Source organism: Xyrauchen texanus, chromosome 14, assembly GCF_025860055.1.
Source record: "Xyrauchen texanus isolate HMW12.3.18 chromosome 14, RBS_HiC_50CHRs, whole genome shotgun sequence".
Classification (NCBI taxonomy): domain Eukaryota; kingdom Metazoa; phylum Chordata; class Actinopteri; order Cypriniformes; family Catostomidae; genus Xyrauchen; species Xyrauchen texanus.
This window is the reverse complement of record NC_068289.1, coordinates 40254924-40275093: the sequence shown is the minus strand read 5'-3', so window position 1 is coordinate 40275093 and position 20170 is coordinate 40254924. Positions and strand designations below refer to the sequence as shown.

The window sequence follows — 20170 nt, the reverse complement described above, 5'->3', positions numbered from 1 at the left end:
ATATATAAATAAATAATAATAACAATATATAAATAAAAATAATAACAATATATAAATAAAATATATATATAATATATAATAATATATATAAATATTAATTTTAATAAAAATATATAAATAATATTAATCTTAATATATATTAATAATAATCTTATATATATATATATATATAAATAATATACATAGTAATATATATATATATATATATAAATAAATAATATTAATCTTAATAATAATAATATATATATATATAATCTTAATATATATATATAATATTATTATTAAGATTATATATATATTAATCTTAATAATAATAATATATATATATATATATATATATATATATATATATATATATATAATCTTAATATATATATATAAATAATATTATCTTAATAATATATATATATAAATAATATTAATCTTAATAATAACATATATATTATTAATCTTAATAATAATAATTATATATATATATATATACACACACAGTTACACAAAGCAGAGAACTTATTGCACAGCTACTTGGCAATTAAATAAATAAATGGCCCCGAAATATTCATGTGTGTTGATATTTCCCATTTAAAAACAAATATACAGGTCGACCTTGAGTGCAAGATGAGTCATCCAACCATTTTGGTCCATTTCCTGGAAGAGACGGTACATTTTGTATGCGTGCATCTGCTAAATGTGCATTTTGTCAACTTTTAGTAATACACTAGTGTATAGATGATCTCAAAGCGAATAGATATGGACTCAAGGGCCCCAAAACTCCAACTGGGTCAATAAGGATATATACATGTGCAGTTAAATCAAGCATCGGACATGAACAGAATGAGAAGCCGTTGTGTTTGGTACAGTACATCAGTTTTTATTCCATGCTGTGATTTTACACGTCACTCCTGCCGCACTGTACACAGGCTATTACAGGAAATCATCAGGATTGGTTCATCATAACACCATTCAAGACCAAGGAGGAAGAAGAGGGCGGGACATGAGTAAGAAACAAATTGGAGCCCCGAGCTGAAGACATTCTGCACAAAAATAGTTCATCTTAAAACACCTGTATATGCTGTAGATGATAACGCAATTACAAATGGTAAATGTGGAGAGGACAGAGATGGCTAAACAAACAAAGTAACACAGTACAGGATATACGTTCAATCCTCTTGAAGCCCTCTCCAAGTACTCCCAAATCTGGAATTATCTTTACAACCAGAACAGCCGTGATAGGGTCATTTTATTACAACTATTACAACTTTATTATAAGTGTCGGCCATGGGGAACTGATGAAAGTGAGATTTGAATAGAAGTCCAGAAGTAAAAGCGATAGGTGCAGCTCCCCACTTCAAACTCTTAAAGGGACAGTACACTCAAAATTAAAATTCTGTCATTATTGAAACACAAAAGGAGAATTTTTGTACCTCTCTTTTCCATACAATGACAGTTTATAGTGACCGCATCTGTAAAGCTCCAAAAATGACAAAGAAGCACCACCATAAATGTAGCTAATACAACTGTGAGCTCTTCTGAAGCTCTGAAATGTCATTCGTATCCCTGTACTTATTCAGAAATAGTGCATTTGGGAAGGTTTGGTGTATCCAAACGTGGAGGACTTGTAATATAATGCACAAGTCACTTCTATGGTGCATTTTATTTCCTTTTTGGAGACATCTTTTGTGTTTCACAGATCAAATAACAGGATATGGGTTTGGAACGACATGAGGGTGAGTAAATAATGACAGGACTTTCATTTCTGGGTGAACCATTCTTTTACGTTGCCGTGTAACCCAGAAGAACTGAACGTTTTCTCCTCAGTAACACTTCGGAAGACAATTATTACACATACGTGAGACAGTTATGAGACGTAGACGTCTTGAACGGTCGAAATTAACAGCAATTTAATTAGTGCATCAAAATAAATTACGTTAATGATAGTGTAGACCAGCTACAAAAAAGACTTTTAAATTAAATTAAATTAAGTTAAAATCATATTTTACAGGATTTGTGATGGCGCTGTGGCTGGAAAGACATCAGACTTTATATATCATTCGCTAAAATCCGAGACGTGATCTTCGGAAAAACACGTAAACAGAAAAAACGAGGTTAGTAGGTGTTCGGTTTGCCTTCATTAAATGTTACACCATGTTAAAGTTCACTTTCAGACAATTTCTCAGCACGCTCCCATCATACTGGACGGAACGGACAAACAAACAAACAAACAACAAAATAAAAACAGTAATAATGGCTTCTTTTCCTTCCCAATTAAACTGGGAAATTAGCCTAGAGATTAAAGTCAACACGAAACATTGTTCGCGATCCATTTTAACTCCATAAATGTGACATATTTCCGAGACAATCGGGATAGTCAATGAGAAAACAAATAAAAAGTAACGTAGGACCTGATTTTATCCATCAGGAATGGGTTAAATCATGAAAAGTGGGCGTTACATACACCAGAATGGAATCAGGTGGTAAGAGGGGAGGAGTTAATAGAGGGATTTGTGACATCATCTGAAAATAAAAGTCATTTTAGAAACATTTTGATAAAAAAAAAAAAATTGCGATACATTGCGTAATTCGGAATAAAGTGGACTGATAAACTGTGCACAATAATAAAGTAAACAAGGTCCGTATGTTTTGATTTCATGTTGACTTTAAGTTGGTTTCAATGGCCTTTGCTTTGTTCGTTTGCGTCAAATTGATCCACGTAGCAGCTTTGCTTGCAAATTCTACGATACTGTCGTATTATTGTAGAATAACTTCAATAGCAAGCCGCAAGTAGACCCAAAATAACAGCATTCACAGTTTCTTTCATTTCATTGCCATTTCCTGTAATGCGACAAAAGGAGGATCTGGCTGCGTTGAACCCATGATGAACAAGGCATTTTATCTTCTACTATACTAGTTACATCAAGATCTAAAAACACAGGGGAAATATGAAAACAACAATTATTGATAGATAGTCATGCTGAAAGATGCAGTATCCCTGGTAATGAAGATTTTTTTTGAATGACACTAAGACACAGCCCAGGTTCACACTACGGATAAATATGGTGTCCACTTCTGTACACACAGAATCTTTCGATTATTCGATTTTTTTTTGGTTGTCGCTTCCAAACCGTTGCCGTTTGTACGAGGCCAAAGTGACAGGCCTTAACGTCCGTCTGCATTTCCAAAGACGATGGCCAGTTTTATTTCCTACTACAGCCGAAACAAGACAAACAAGTTTGTTGTCCCTACACTGGAGACTCATTTGCACTATAAAGCATTTAACCTGAGCAACAAACCAGCAAAAAAAGCACGTGTAAAAATAATCAACCTAAATCTGTAAAAATAGAGGTCTTTTAAAAAGCGGTTTATTTCCAACCTGTCTTACAGCGACGGTGCATGCGATCGGCACATCTGTCCAGCCTGCTAGACAGTCATCCTGAGCGAACGTTTCTCAAAAGCCTGAGCGCATAACCTGCGTTATTGCTGATTCATCCACGACTCTTAAAAGAAACGACTGAGCTTGTTTAATGGTCATCTTGAGGGGTACAGCATACACACATACACAAACACTATCATGACCAATCGGCACATTATAAGACAATCTAATGGCTTCGTATTTCCACCGAAGTATACTCTGGCCTTAGAGCAGAGGCTCTCAACCTAAAGATGAAGATGGGGTCTCGGAAGCCATCTATGAACTGTATATTATAGTCGGGGCTAGATTGGTAATCTGGCATACCGGGCATTTTCCCGGTGGGCCAACGGACTCCGGGGCGGACTGGCTGTCGGGAGAAATGGGACTAAGCTGAAATGCAGAATGGGCCACAAAACGGCGCCCCGATATGCCGAAGCGGGCAGCGATATGCAGAAAAGGACAGCAACAAATTTTGGGCCAGTTTAATGTAAATTAATGCCGATTTCTCTTCTCAGCCCAGCATGTTATTTTTACATAAGCCTAATATCAACAAAATTGACCAAAGAGTAAAACGTTGTTATTCTGAAGAATATAATTGGCAAATTACTTGATTACGGCAGCGAGATCCAAAGGCATGCAGCTTAATTCCGTGATGCAAATCCTGTACATTACCCAGAAACCCTTAAATTGGTTTATCACGAAAATATGCATTTATAAGAAATTTACAACATGGCCTTAAATAGTTCAATTGCTATATATTTATCAGGTATAATACTCAACAAGTAAACATTACAGTAAAAGATCGATCTTTGGATTAAAGTATCGATATTGTCGAATAATAATCGTGATTATTCAGACAATCAATATGTGGAGGCGGGGATGTGATCGAGTGCTGATCTTTGGAGAGTGAGGTCTGGGAAAGTTTAGTGAATACAGCTCACAGGGAATACAAACAGGTGTTAACACAGGTGTAAATCCTTAACCACTCAGCTTTCCCGGACCTCACTCTCCACAGATTGGTGCTCGATCAGATCCCCGCCTCCACACAATATTTTTACCTAGCCCTAATTCCAACAGAATTGACCAAACAGTAAAATGTTGTTATTCTTAAAAATATAATTTGCCAATTGCGTAATTACGGCTGTGAGATCCTAAAGCATGCAGATTCATTCTATGATATCGACGGGGGTGTGGGATTGTAATAATTTGGTTGAGAACCCCTGATCTAGAAGGATACTGCATCTCTACAACATCCACATTGTCGGGTTTCGTGTCAAGATAAACGTCACCGATGAAAAGTAAAGAAACTCTTAAGGGTCGACGACACGCTTCCGCACCATCCAAACAAACAAGCTTAGGGAAAAACGTTCTCGTCCTTCAAGTCCTCTGGCCATCTGCAGCATCTCTTCAAACGCAGTCCTGAGATGAGAGAACGCTGCTCTGCTTCGGTCCAGTTTAACACTGATGTGTTCATCAAATACGATCCGCTAGAGCAGTCGTTATTCAAGTCACTTCCTGTTTGTCCGTAACGGCCAGCAGCAGCAACAGCAACAGCAGCAGCAGCAGCAGCGGCCGTCCTATTGGCTGAAACAAATGCCGACAAATCAGGCATGCTGGGAAATATCCACAAGTCCCATGGTTTTTGAAGTCGAGATAAAAGTAAATAACAAAAATAAGGAGGAAGTTCCTGCTGGTGCTCAAGCTAAACCCCGATTACCCCTCAGTAGGGAACAAGGGCGTCATTTCTGTAAACTCAGGAAGTCGCAGGTAGCTAGTCTTCGCCAGCTGGCTGAGCTGAATTGTCCCGTTTTGTCTGTGGTCCCATTATCAAGCTCTAATCTAACTAGTTGTACACTCAAAAATGTTCTTTCTTGTACCTACGGACATATATACACACATTCTTGCAGACCACAATCATTGTATTCCTAACTAACTAACCGTCTAATGGATTCTGGTATTGAGTTGCCTTGTTTCTGGAACACTTCAGTGCTAATACTCTGCACACACTGCAAATCATTGACTTAATCAGCATTTTTGCTTTGTTTTCCCCATTTAAAAATATTTAAACATCCTTTAACATGATGCATTTACTTGGAGGTGCAAAAGTGAAAAATAAAATTTTGCTTCTCAAGTAAATGCATCTGATTTTTAGGATGTTTAGATCTTTTTTTTGACTGGAAAACAAGCCAGAAATTATTTATTTATTTATTTATTTATTTTTGCAGTGCAGGATTGTTAATATTTTTCTGTTATTTGAGTTCCTGATTTTGCTTGCGTTTTGTAAAAATTATAATAAAATAAATAATGCATGTTGAACTAGCTACATCATCACATCAGAGGAATGTGCCTGAGGTTGCTCAGAGAGAGAGAGGTGCATTATGGGAAGGGCTAGTTCCCGGTTGGGGGTAAAATGGGCCATGGTTCATGGCTGTCTATAGCAGGCTCTGATTATTGCCATGGTTTCCTCCAGAGGCTCCTGCGTGGAGGCGGGGTTCGGGAGTTCACCAGGTAGAGGGTGCGGCGGGATGCTTGTTCCTGATGGTGGCATCAGAGCACTCTGCATCTGACGTGTCACAGTCAGAGTCCCCGAAATGCAGTGGATTCTGAGTGAGAGAGAAACAGGAAGTTCACATTTCAGTCGGGATCAAACGCAGTGTTCCAACTTAATGTCTAGCATATGGAACAGCTTTTACCTTACACTAATCAACACGTAACCAATACAAGAATGCTTGTTTATGTTTATATTAACATATTATTTATTAAAACCAAGTCATTACAAAGTCTCATTTTAAAACATTTGGTAACACGTTACAATATGGTTCTATTTCTTTACATTAGCAAATGCATTAGGTAACATGTCAATGTCAAGGTCACCTTTATTTATATAGCACTATTAAAACAACACAAGTTGACCAATGTGCTTTACATTCTCACTGAAAAATAGAAAGAGAAACATACTACAATAGTAATAGAATAAAAGATAAAAATATAAACATTTAAGACGAATAAGCCATGGCAAACATATGTCTTAAGTTGTACTTTAAAAACATGTACAGAGTCAGCATCCCTAACAAATGATGGCAAACTATTCCAAAGTCTTGGCGCTACTACTGCAAAAACCCGATCCCCTTTCTGGCTTAACTTAGTCCGTGGAATTTTCAGCCACTTTTGAGTTGATGATCTCAAGGTTCTTCCTGATTGATACTCTATTAACAGAGCTGATAAATAAGTCGGTGTAAGGTCATGGAGTGATTTATACACCAATAAAAGAAGTTTAAAATCAATTCTATATTGTACAGGAAGCCAATGTAGAGCGATCAAAGATGGAGTGATATGTTCTCGTTTTTTAATATTCAATAATAATCTCGCTGCCGCATTTTGGACCTTTTGCAGCCGTAGAATAGAAGCTTGACATACCCTTATATAAAGAGTTACAATAATCAAGTCTTGACGATATAAGCACATGGATAGCAATTTCAAGGCTCTTATACGTCAAACACGATATCATCTTAGCCAAGTTTCTTAAGTGAAAGAAACTTGTCTTCACCACATGATTTATCTGTGCATTTAGCTTCAGAGAGCTATCGATGTAAACACCCAAGTTTTTAACACGTTCTTTAACATGTATTGAGAGTGGGCCGAAATTTAACTCCGCTGAGCTCCTTGTTCTTCTGGACCCGCATACTACAATCTCAGTCTTATTTTCATTAAGATATAGAAAGTTAGAGGCCAACCATGAACTAAAAGACATGAACTAATATATATATATATATGTTAGATTTGCATGAACTTTTATTAACGTATAGAAATTTGAATGTTAAATAAAAAATAAATATTAATGTATGTAGAGATGACGGATGCAACTAACGATGATTTTGCTAATCTAATCGATTATTCAAACGATTTTTCAACTATTCTGCGATTATTGCAACGATTAATTGTCCGCTCTTAACCGATTATTCAGCTTGTGTCCCAGCTTAAAAGGATGTATTAAACGTGCTTACTAACAATAGAGGACAAAATCATCTATTACAAATACCTCTAAATGACATTAAAAAAAATTTATATTTAAAATATTTAAAAATATTGTATTCAACATTCACCAATAACAATTTGTTCTTCTGCAGTAAAGCTCCTAATGTAAATGTACATTTTAGATATTATTTTTGGAAAATAAGTCAAATAAGTCTCACCTTTATTTTCACTTCCATCCATCTTTAATACACACAAACAAACTCTCTCGGCGATTTACTTCACAATAAGATACACACGTGACACATAGGCTACAGTATATTATGATTCAATACGTCGCAATCCATCATGTTATTAAACTAGCTACAGCAAACGTGCACGAGGGACGGGCGTCCCGTGCCAGAGGGGGCCTCAGTCAGGTGCAGTTTCAATCTCTCCCCCTTCACGCGACTCATAGTCGTGGCACTGACCGCACAGAGAAATGCCATTATTGTAGTTTGTTTATGATGCACTTCCTTATTATTTGACCTGGATGCATTAAAGATATAACAGCAGGTTGTTTGCGTTTTAAAGGCTCTCACGTGCAGGTTTTGCTTTAGTGGAATGCCAGATCTTTATTTCAGGATGACAGCGCTTCTGCATTTTCCATTATAACCCTGTTATATTTTGCGATCTACATCAGCTGAAACGGTTTGGAAAGATTAGAGTGCATCTGGACATGCGCTTTCTTCCTCTCCTCAGTCAGACGCGAGCTGCTGTGCTCCTCTCACGCGTCATCATTAGAGTTTAATGTGATCTCATGCTACGCTAAATGAGATCAAACGACAATTCGACAACGCACGCTTTTTTTTTTTATTGTTTCAAAAGTGTTGTTCACGGTTCATTTTTGTTAACTATTGCACCAACTTATGTTTACGAATAAACAGACTTATGGTGAAATGTCACCAATCCATTTTGTTTAATTAATAAACAAATAATAAAGACAATAATACAGAAAAAAGCTAATTTGATATGGCTATTATTTGTAATCATCTTGTTTGCACATCATTGGTCATCAAATTGGTTAACAATGTGATTATTTTTCTAACCCTATTGGCAATTTTATGTTGTAAGCATAAACCTCATAAAATGAAAGAATCATGCATCCAATAATATATGTGCAATAGTGGTGAAGTTAAATTCAACCACTTTTGTTTCATTTGCTTACCTCATAGCTGTGCTCATCAGCACACAGTTTGCCTAGCGAGATCTGAGTCTTGACGCGCCGGACAGCGCACTCCTTATCAGACAGCCCGTCAGACTGTGTGGAGATGTCGATGGGGATCTCAGGTGTGTGTGACAGCAGCTCATCCATATGTTCATCCTGACTGGCACTCAGCTGCTCCAGAGGTCCACTGTGAGAGTGGTCGCTGGTGTTCCCCTCCTCTCCGTCAGATACAGACAGATTCTCTGAGCTGAAGGTGGAATACGACTGAAAACTGCTCATGCAGCGATGAGGCCTGCACAGAGACAAGCAGGAAATTAACATGAATAAGATTTATTCTGTCTAATAAGCTAATTTGAGTGTATTGTGTAACTGGTTTTCATTTTAAAACGAAACACTTAAAACCCCTTTAACTCTGGTGCATTTTTGGGCTGCCATCCGCAATTACATATACTGTGGACTAATTGCAAAAAATTAGTTTTTCAGACAATCTCCTAAATAAAGAAAGAGAATAAAAAAATAAAATAAAATTGTAAACGTGTAATTCTGGTTCTGTTCACTTTACCTCACTTTGAAAAAGTCTCATTTTATTCCACTAGATGGCAGAAAACACTAGAAAAAATATTTTCTTCTCTATCACATTCCATCACAATATACAGATGTGAACTGTAGGTGGCGCTGTAACACATTTTACCCCTCACAGATGTGCTCGTCCATAGACATTCAGTCTAATTTTCAGTTCATGCACCACCCTTATTTCATTGGATATATCGGCCTCTGAGTGGACTACAAGCTCAATCTAGGGGTCATTACAATGCAGAGATCCTCCCCTTTATGTTGATCTATAACATTTTATCATCACTTTGCAATGATTTTATCATCAATAGTTAAAAACATATATTTCTGATGATTTGTTTATCATGCTTTTCCTTCTAGATGGCATATTTTGTTCTGAATATCTTAGATATAATATTGGATTATTCAAAGAAGCTCACAGACAAGAAAGAATAGCAATTCTTTAGAAAACTCCCTAACGTAAAAGGAGATACCGTTTTTGGCTAATTGGGGCTTACAGCAGCAGTTATCGGAGCATAAAAGAGACATTTGTCTTTGATGAGTTACAGAAATCATATTACTTTGTAATTCTCTTGAAAATCTTTCAAACTGTGGTATTATGGCAACACAGTTAACTACATAATCACATCCATGAGAAGGAGAGCTTTCATTTGATATGTGACTTGTCCATTTATGTGCTATGTGAAGGACTTTTATTTTCATATAAATATTTCCACCACATTACCTCTAGGGGATGCTCATTTTCAATGTTTAGATTCTAAGCTTTCAAATGATACCTATGCATGACATATTTATATGGAGACTTGAACGTTTTAAGTGTAAACTGTTTTCACAATCTAGCGTCCCCTTTGAATCTGCCAGCTGGTCCATTGAGTTTAAATTCACCAAAAATTTATTCTTTATGGAGCTTGACAGTCCCTTGTCATAATCTACTTTCATTGTATGGCAAAGAGCAGCTAGGACATTAGAAATAATAAATTAATACAGGTTGGAATGACATGGTGATATGAACCCAATATTGACAATAATAATAATAATAATAATAATAATAATATATAGCTGCAAGCAGCGATACCGGGGTCAAGCCAATTATCGGCACCATAAGCAGCAAAAGAAGCACTGTGACATGTTTTTGGAGTCCAATGAACAGTGTATGAGGAGTTAGAAAAAGTAAACTTTCAATCTACTAAAAACTAAAAATAGCAAATTCTTAGAATTTTTGTCCAGTATGTGGTGCTGTTCTGAAACTGCTCCGGTAGTATCTGGGCATGATGGTTATCATGCAGGAAAGTGTTCAAGAGTTATGAGCCAAAATATAAATTTTTCTATCTCCTGACCAGTAGGGGGCAGTGTGATAAAATGCCGCAGGTAACCTCAGGGCTTTGTCTAATTCGTAGGAGTCAGTATGCTTTATCAAAATATTTGAATAACTTTTTGTCATGAGTGCCTCTAGATCAGGGGTGTCAAAATCAGTTCTTGGAGGGCCACAGCCCTGCTGAGTTTAGTTCCAGCCCAGCTCCAGAATTCCTCCTCGCAATCTTCAAGCACTCCTGAAGACCTTGATTAGCTGCTTCAGGTGTGTTTAATTATGGTTGGAGCTAAACTCTGCTCGACTGTGGCCCTCCAGGAACTGAGTTTGACACCCCTGCTCTAGATGGTGCAGGCTAATTTTGTGCAAATCGGACAAACAGTCTAGGAGGAGTTTGAAAAAGGCGGACAGGAAGTTTGCTCGATCATGACATAATTGGTATCATTGTTTTCGGCATGAACCACGCAATCTATCAAGACCAGTCTCATGACAGTTGGCGAAAGGACTCAATAGCTATTAGCAATTTTTGACCACAAGGTGGCACTGTCCCAAAACTTTTTGAGTCCCTTCAGAGCATAGTGCCAAAGACACATTCTGAGTTTCATAATGATACGCCAAGTCGCTCGTAAAGTACAGCATTTTATGACTAAATTCAAATTGGCCGACATAGGAACTTTCATATCGTTGGACTCGCTATAACCCACTGAATCTAATGAAATAAATTTGTTGATTTTATGACAAACTGATCAGAAGTTATAAGCAAACATGCGTTTTTTTCTTATCTTGTGACCGGTAGGGGGCAGTGTGCCAAAACACTGAAGGTAACCTCAGGGCCATTCGAAAACGGTATGGTTTATCAAAATTCTGTGAATAACTTTGTCGCGAGTGCCTCTAGATGATACAGGCCAATTTAAGTGCAAATTGGAAAACGGCCTAGGACGAGTTCGATAAAGTAGGTTTTTCAGAAAATTCAAAATGGCTGACAAATTTTCATGATGGAGCCAAGGCATCAGAGGAAAACAGATTTTTGTTTCTAGGATTCACAGTTCAAATGTTATTAACATAAACGTGAGTTGGTGGCACTAGAGGGTTTCAGGTAGAGATGCCAAATTTGCTGAGGTAACAGATCAGACTATTCTCTCTCTGTGTGTCATAACTTTCCCGCAAGCGGTTCTATGGACTACCATAGAATCAAGAGCAGAAGAAAACTAATGAAAACAATAGGGGTCTTTCGCCCCTTCGGAGCTTGACCTCTAATTAAGGCAAACTCACCTCTGTCTCCGTGGGAACTCCACTTCGCTGTCGACCTCTCCCTCCTCTTCCTCAGATGAATCGTCCCTCCCCTAAAAGACATTTAAAGTTAATTCATTAAATCATGAATGCACACATTACGATGCTAACAATGTATCACAACCCATTTTACTTTCATAAGTGAAAACAATTGATGGGTGGAATTTGATTGAATCCATCGACAATTTACTGGATCGTGAAAAGTGGGCGTAAGGAGATTGGAGGGGAGGAGTCTAAAAATAAGAGGGATTTGAGACGTCACCCAAAAAGGAAAGTAATTTCAAAGGCGGAGCAACAAACTTTGAGAAGCTAATCTTTTCGTTCAGATAGTTTCACCGATTCATTTGGAATGGTCATACTGTGTGGCCAAATATTTTTCAATAAATTATTGCGTTTTATCATTTTATTGGTTTTATTTCAATGTAAATGTACATTTGCTGTTTAGTGCCGTCGCCGTAATTGAAATCCTTGTCGCCAGATAAATACTGAAAGTTTACATATAAACATTTTGCCACCTAAATTAAATTCAACTAATTTAACTACTTTAACTTACAAGTAGCTCATAGCTTGACAAGTAGTTTTTCTAACACTGTGGGTCACTCCTCTGGTGGATCGTGTCCCAAAAACGGGTCGCTAGTCTGTTCGGATTGGGACGAGAGTTTTCAGAGTGCGGAGGCAAATCTGAAGCGATATTAATCTCGCGTTCAGCGCTTTATATGTGCTAAATATGATAACTAATCTGAAAACGCAATGCAACTGAAGCTTGGTTTTGTGTGAATGTACAGCACGAGCCATCACTGAACCGCTCGCCCAAGTGATCTGCCACTTGATGTCCAATATAAAGTCTTGGTCTAAGCAAAACCAGTTAAGAACTACTGTGTTAAGATATTTAAACTTACATTTCTGAGGGGTCTGAGAGGGTGTTGCAGGCTGCTGGACAAGCTTCCTCGTGGGGAACCCTTCTCTGGCTGCTCTCCCTTTCCTTGAGTTTCTCCATCTGATGTCGTGTCCACCGGCCGTCTGATGGCGGGTGGCGTTCCCTCACATGTGCTCAGCAGGGAGTAGTGTGGGAGTTCTGGGTGGCTGGGCACAGCAGGCATCCCCTGGCAGTGCATGCAGCCCGGGAAAGGATGCACCTGGCAGCAGGGACACAGCGGCCCCGGGCCTGAGCCTTTGGAAGGGGGTATAGAGGACCTGCGGTGGCGTGAATCAGCATCCACTGCAGTGGAAATTAGATCGGGGCTGGAGCCGGACAGCCTCCGTTGGAGATGGTCGGTTTGCGGGCTGCGAAGAGCCGCGGCGGGGCCGAAGTAACGCAGGTTGTTGGCGCAGTTGGCGATGGCGCTTACCCTGTTTTGCACCGGCAGGAGGGGCCGCTCAGGTGGAGCATGATGGTGGTGGGGATAGTTTTGTTCCTGGAGGGGTTGCTGTTCCTCAGAGGGACTGAAATTGGGCTTCAGCGCTCCTGGGAAGTCGCTGTGGCTGCCCTTGCTGTTGGCCCTCCGGTGACGGGGTTTACTGCGGTACCGGCTCTTTCCAGGTGGGGTGGACACTTTGGGGCTTCTTGATAGGGGAGAAGGGGCGGGAAGAGGCTCTATGCTGGGAATGCCATCAGAGCGCAGCAGATCCGGTCTGCGGGAGATCAAATGCATACAAGTTAATGACCTCGGGATGAATTCACGATAAGAGACTTTACATGAAAATTTGGCTAAGCTTCATTGTCTTTCACTACACATTATCCAACCATGTATGGTGTATTGGTATCCAAACATGTAACCAATAATAATACAAAACAACTCTAAAATTTGAATGATACAGTACTTCGTTATGGTCCACTGATTTAATTTGACAATCAATCAAATTGGCATTCAAAAAGCAACGGAACATTTCTTTGTATCACTCCACTTGTGGAACTATTTTCTTTGACAGAACAAAAATAAATAAAAATAGCTGGCTACTTTGTGTCTGAAATGTAATTTATTAAACATTACCTTCTTTGTTTATAGAACTGTTGTGTAAAAGCAATAATCGCACACCTCTTAGGCGGCTGTGTTCCAGGCTTGTGGTTCATGCTGCTCTTTTTCTTGATGAGCTTCTCAACAGCGTTGGGCCGCACGATGGGCCGAACCAGGTGCCGCTTGCATGTGCCGGGATACTTCTTCTCCACAGCCTGTTCTCTCCTGCGGCAACCCAAGAGAAATGAGAGTTTTTTAACTATGTGATCATCACAGGTAGCTCTGGCTCATGTCTTCACAACATCTCGATGTACAAGGTCAGATTTAGTCATTTGTGATAGTTAGATTTCACAGAATGAGTGTGTATATTATTGTGCTCATTCAGTCTGTGCAAATGTAGGTCATTGTTATTTTGGCATGATATGCGGTGCGTCGGGTTGAGCTTTAAGCAGATTACACTTAATTAGAGTTTCAGAGAGTCGACTGCATTCAGGGACAGATGGGGTTGGAGTTCAGACTCTCTAATTTTTAATAATACATTTAAATTTTCATTTGGTATTACTCATAAACATTTTTTCCTACACAACACAAAAAAGAAACAATAGCCAATGTTTGAAATGTGTTGGAGTGTTGGTGGTGTAGTGGACTAAAGCACATCACTGGTAATCAGAAGGTTGCTGGTTCAATCCCCACAGTCACCACCATTGTGTCCTTGAGCAAGGCACTTAACTCCAGGTTGCTCCGGGGGGGATTGTCCCTGTAATAAGTGACTAAGTCGCTTTGGAAAAAAGCATCTTCCAAATGCATAAATGTAAAATGCAAATGTAAATTTAGCACGTTCCCTTTTCCTGTCATTCCAATTCAAATTCAAGTTTGTGCATGGCCAATTCAAGTCCAATTCTAAGGGGCTGTTCTCACTGATCACGTTCTTGCGCTAAAAATCCAGGTGTCTAGAGACACTTTTTTTTAATTTGATTTGATTTTCTCCCCAATTTGGAACGCCCAATTCCCAATGTCCTTGAAGTCCTCGTGGTGGTGTAGTGACTCGCCTCAATCCGGGTGGCGGAGGACGAATCTCAGTTGCCTCTGTGTCTGAGACTGTCAATCCGCGCATCTTATCACGTGACTTGTTGAGGGTGTTACCGTGGAGACTTAGCACGTGAGGAGGCTTCACGCTATTCTCTGAGGCATCCATGCACCACTCACCACACGCCCCACCGAGAGAGAGAACCACATTAAAGCGACCACAAGGAGGTTACCCCATGTGACTCTACCCTCCCTAGCAACCGGGCCAATTTGGTTGCTTAGGAGACCTGGCTGGTGTCACTCAGCACGCCCTGGATTCAAACTCACGACTCCAGGTGTGGTAGTCAGTGTCAATATTCGCTGAGCTACGCAGAACCCATCTGAAGTTCTTTTAAGTGGACACAGCATCTTAAAAACGCGGCACTCCTGTACGCTGAAAAAACAGTGAGATGCAGCGCAGCGGTCAAAGAACATAATGTCTAGTGCATGTTTACTTTACTTTTTACATTGTTTGCTTTATTTTGGCCTTCCATGAAGGTTTGAGAACTTACTTGAAGAGCTCCTTCTCCCGCACCTCCAGCTGTAGCATGATGGCACTGAGCTCCATGTACAGATTATTGGCCCTCTCCAGTTTCCTCTCATAATGCTCTCGGATATCCAGAGCATGTCTGAAACACAGAGAGTCAGAATGGTGAGAGACAGACAGACAACATGTGAATTCTGCAGGTCAAGCTGCCCATGTGCAACGACACTCACCTGAGCTCGTCTCTCCTGCGTTTAATCAGCTCCTCGTCCAGTCGATGGATACAGGTGCCTTCACTCTTGATCTTCTCGAAATGTTTCTTCACCTCTTCTCTCCATTCGGTCTGTCACAAACACACATGTAATACAGTGAAATCTAGGGATGAGAACAGTCAAGAATTGCACTGTTCAATGATTGCGTTAATGATTCTTTTATTACTTCTGAAGAATCCAATTGGTAACTCGGGAGACTTTTTGACCTTCTTGAAATCTTTTTGTCTTTCTTTATTACTCGATACTGGAGTATTAATGCGTTTATGCCCTCACCTGAGATTTGAAGTAGGTCTCCTGCGGGGTTCCCAGCAGGTCAGCGGAGGCGATGTCCAGGTGTAGCAGGATCTGTCTGAAGGACGGCCGGTTTCTGGGTTTACCTTGCCTACAGGTGCGAGAACAATTATGAGTACAATCTTACCGAACTAATTAAACTTGCATTACAGAGCTCTAAAAAAAAAGGTAAAATATGTTTTAAATAATGATGATAAAATGCATAAATTGACCATTGTCCCAGGCAGACGATTTCCTGGATTTCCTGTAGAGCTGTTCTGTAATATTACACTTCCTCAATAAAACCACCCATCCATCCACACCTTTGCATCCATCCACACACTGTGCATCTATCCATCCACCCACCCATCCATCCATACACTGCATCTATCAATCCATCCATCCATCGTGCATCTATCCATCCACTGTGCATCTATCCATCCATCCATCTATCCACTGTGCATCCATCCATCCATCCATCCATCCATCCACTGTGCATCCATCCATCCATCCATCCACTGTGCATCTATCCATCCATCCATCCACTGTGCATCTATCCATCCATCCATCCACTGTGCATCTATCCATCCATCCATCCATCCATCCATCCACTGTGCATCTATCCATCCATCCATCCATCCATCCATCCACTGTGCATCTATCCATCCATCCATCCATCCATACACTGTGCATCTATCCATCCATCCATCCATACACTGTGCATCCATCCATCCATCCATCCATACACTGTGCATCCATCCATCCATCCATCCATCCATCCACCCACCCACCCATCCATACACTGTGCATCCATCCATCCATCCATCCATCCACCCATCCACCCACCCATCCATACACTGTATGTGTATAACTCAAATCAATACTTCATGTCGATAGTGCACATTTATTCCCTTGGTTAAGTACGGAGGAGGGGTGTAATGTAGTGGTGGTGGTGTAGTGGGCTAAAGCGCATAACTGTTAATCAGAAGGTTGCTGGTTCGAACCCCACAGCCACCACCATTGTGTCTTTGAGCAAGGCACTTAACTCCAGGTTGCCTCCGGGGGGGGATTGTCCCTGTAATAAGTGCACTGTAAGTCACTTTGGATAAAAGCGTCTGCCAAATGCATAAATGTAAATGTAATGTAGTCCCATTAGGACTCCCTACAATTCAAATCTCAAGATGGCCGAATGTTCTGTGAAGGCAAACAGAACGCGCCCCATGTTTTCTCTCACCACGTCTGTTTCATGAGGATTTTGAAGCCGTCGGGACATGTGGATGGGACAGGCAGGTGGAGACTGTTACTCCCAACACCCCAGATGATGGCAGAAGAGTCAACGTCTTTATAGGGGATCTCACCCGTCAGTAGTTCCCATAATACTACCCCAAATGACCTGCAAACAACAAATGTGAATATGTTTACAGCAACCTATTGCAACAGCTGAACAAGCAAAATGCAATGCTAAACATTAGGACATTGAAAATTAAGGAGATTTACAAGGTATTTCACAGTAACTATAGAGTCGAGTCAAAAGTAAACACAAAAGACACAAAAACACATTGGCATATATTAAAAGAAGAGTTGACTATATAATGAAGTTAATATTTTATCTGAAAGGTTGAACTGCAGTCTCAAACAAGGGTATTGATTCACTGAATCACTTGAGCCCCACGTGGCCTTAATTACCTTTCATGTAGTGTATTAGATCGCTGTTAGAGAATGTAAAAAAGTCTGCAAAGTTTCAAAAATTAAAGTGCAGGACAAATTGGGTTATTGACTCCCAAAAGAAAGAACCGATTCTGAACACCTGAAACGAGTCATTAGTAATTCCAGACTTACTTCCTGTACTAACCTACGTAATAACAAAAAACCCACCTTCACCCGGTCTTCATTGGCTGCTCGCGAACAGCTTTGTCCCGCCCTCAAACACTACACTAAGCGATAGACCAATCACAACAGACTGGGACATCTGACCAATCAGAGCAGAGTTGGCTCTCTGAAAGGAGGAGTTTAGAATGAATGCTTTAGAACGGACCAATCAGAGCAGAGTATGCTCTCTGAAAGGAGGGGTTTAGAATGAATGCTTTAGAACGGACCAATCAGAGCAGAGTATGCTCTTTGAAAGGAGGGGTTTAGAATGAATGCTTTAGAACGGACCAATCAGAGCAGAGTATGCTCTTTGAAAGGAGGAGTTTAGAATGAATGCTTTAGAACGGTTTATTGAACGAGTCGCTTTTGACACTGGGGAACAAAATGTAAAGCTGCAATTTAAATTATGAGCAAATTAAAGTGTTTTTTGAACTTGGAGGCATGTCAATCTATTATAGGAGACCTTTAAAACAAAATTAGGCATGTTTAAAAACCATAATAGGTGCACTTTAAAAGGGACATTGTCAGAAGTCACAAAATAGGGTTCCAAAATAAAAGTCCCTGGATCATCAAGTCAGGCATATGTGGTACCATATGAAAGCTTACAATCTGACCTTTTCACAGAACCTCATCACTTTTGCATTTATGTTACTTTAAAATAACAACATAAGACCTGAAAGACTCCGTGTCGCAAAAGAGCGCCACCTTTTGGTAATGATGTAGAATTATAAATATGAATATGAAAGATTTTTCATATACCACATAAATAGACATGTCATATATCAAATGAAAGCTGTCATTATCAGGAATGTGACTACATAGTTTATTTTGTTGTTATAACACCACAGTTTGAATGTTTGTCAAAAGACTGGCAAAGTGAAATATGATCTCTGTGAAACGTCTCATATCTGCCCTTATCACTGCTTCTGTAAGCCCCAAACAGCCACAAACTCTATATCAACTCTTACCTGAGGTTGTTTTCTTTAAAATGAGCCATTGTTTACTTGTCTGTGAGCTTGTTTGGGTAAATAATGCATTATGTCTAAAAAATATGCAGTCCGGTAGAAAAAGCATGATAAACAAATCATCGGCAAAATATGTTCTCAACTATTGATGATGAAATGTTACACATCAACAATACCAAGATTGAGCCTCTTGACAACTCAAAAGATGAGATATCCGATGAAACCGCGAGAAAGTGCACTACATATAGACTTGTTGTCAATGGATGAGTGCATGTGTGAGTGCTCAGCATGTGTTAATGTAGTTCGCAACATAATGTTTCGTATCTTGTAGTGGAGTTAATTCAATTTTAAAAGAGTAGATTGGCTGTAGTTTAACCATTTTAAGTTACAGATGTACGTCAAAGCAGCTTCTGCAACACCGCACTCACCAGATGTCTACTTTCTCTGACACCGGCTCATTCCGGATGACTTCGGGGGCCATCCAGGCGACTGTACCTGCAAACGACATCTTCATGCTCTTGTCGCTGAGTTCTTTAGATGTTCCAAAGTCTGAGATCTTCACAGAGTCGTTTTGAGTGACTAACACACTGCAGGGTCACAATCACAAATGTGTTACTGACATATACATGTTTCAATTTGATCAGTGGTTTGATATTGGATTTGCAAATAATGCCATTATTTTGAGCATCTCTAAAGACCCAACAACACCTTACAACGGGGAACAACGGCGTTCCCTTTGATGCATTTGTGCACCGAGAGTAATGTTCTTACTTCGGTGATTTGAGGTCTCTGTGGATGATCTTGTGGAGATGTAGGTAGTTCATGCCACTGGCGATCCCTGAGGCCCAGTCCACCAGCAAACAAGGCATGATCTTGCGTCCTGCCCTAAGAACCTCATAGAGCTGCCCCTGTGCACAGTACTCCATGATGATGCAATAACAGGGCGCTTGCGTACACACACCCCTGACAGAGAACACACACGTTTAATGCTTTGTCACTCTTGTAACACATTAAATACGTAAAGCTACCGTATGACTTAAGACATGAAATATAGCGCACAAGTCGTATAGACTACTTTAATGATGCTTTAATGGTGAGATCACGACCTACTTGAAGCTGATGATATTGGGGTGCTTGAGTTTGCGAAGGTGTTTGATATCCGTTTCCTTCTGCTCGCGGACTTTCTTAATCGCGACCTCTTCCGAGTGGAACTTTCCGAGGAACACGGCGCCCTGAGCTCCACTGCCCAGCCACTGCAGTTCAGAGATCTCCTCAAATGGCACCTCCCACATGTCTGTTGACCAATCAGGAAACATGGTCAGAATATTAAACTGTCAATCACAACAGCAGCATAGCACAAAGATCAGCTGTAACTAAGACTAACGTTTTATCTGGGTCATTGACAAAAAAAAATCTAGTTTCAACTTTACATTTCGTGCTGAGTGACTCCAGCTAGGCCTCCTAAGCAACCAAATTGGCCCGGTTGCTAGGGAGGGTAAAGTCAGATGGGGTAACCTCCTCGTGGTGGTG

General features: G+C 39.8%; 1 protein-coding gene across 3 annotated transcripts in view; it reads right to left on the bottom strand.

Moving 5' to 3' along the window:
* Nucleotides 1–859: 859 nt before the first annotated feature.
* LOC127654735 (mitogen-activated protein kinase kinase kinase 13-like) overlaps nucleotides 860–20170 on the bottom strand; it is a 60598-nt gene continuing 41287 nt past the window's right edge. For all 3 annotated transcript variants that reach the window (XM_052142058.1, XM_052142059.1, XM_052142057.1), the window contains 12 exons: nucleotides 19751–19934; nucleotides 19412–19603; nucleotides 19069–19227; nucleotides 17041–17199; nucleotides 15810–15918; nucleotides 15498–15607; nucleotides 15293–15409; nucleotides 13797–13940; nucleotides 12660–13392; nucleotides 11743–11813; nucleotides 8589–8880; nucleotides 860–6012 (listed from right to left, as the gene is read on the bottom strand). In XM_052142058.1, coding sequence (XP_051998018.1) covers nucleotides 5911–6012; nucleotides 8589–8880; nucleotides 11743–11813; nucleotides 12660–13392; nucleotides 13797–13940; nucleotides 15293–15409; nucleotides 15498–15607; nucleotides 15810–15918; nucleotides 17041–17199; nucleotides 19069–19227; nucleotides 19412–19603; nucleotides 19751–19934 — 2372 coding nt within the window. In that variant the 3' untranslated portion in view covers nucleotides 860–5910. The remainder of the gene's footprint in view (nucleotides 6013–8588; nucleotides 8881–11742; nucleotides 11814–12659; nucleotides 13393–13796; nucleotides 13941–15292; nucleotides 15410–15497; nucleotides 15608–15809; nucleotides 15919–17040; nucleotides 17200–19068; nucleotides 19228–19411; nucleotides 19604–19750; nucleotides 19935–20170) is intronic.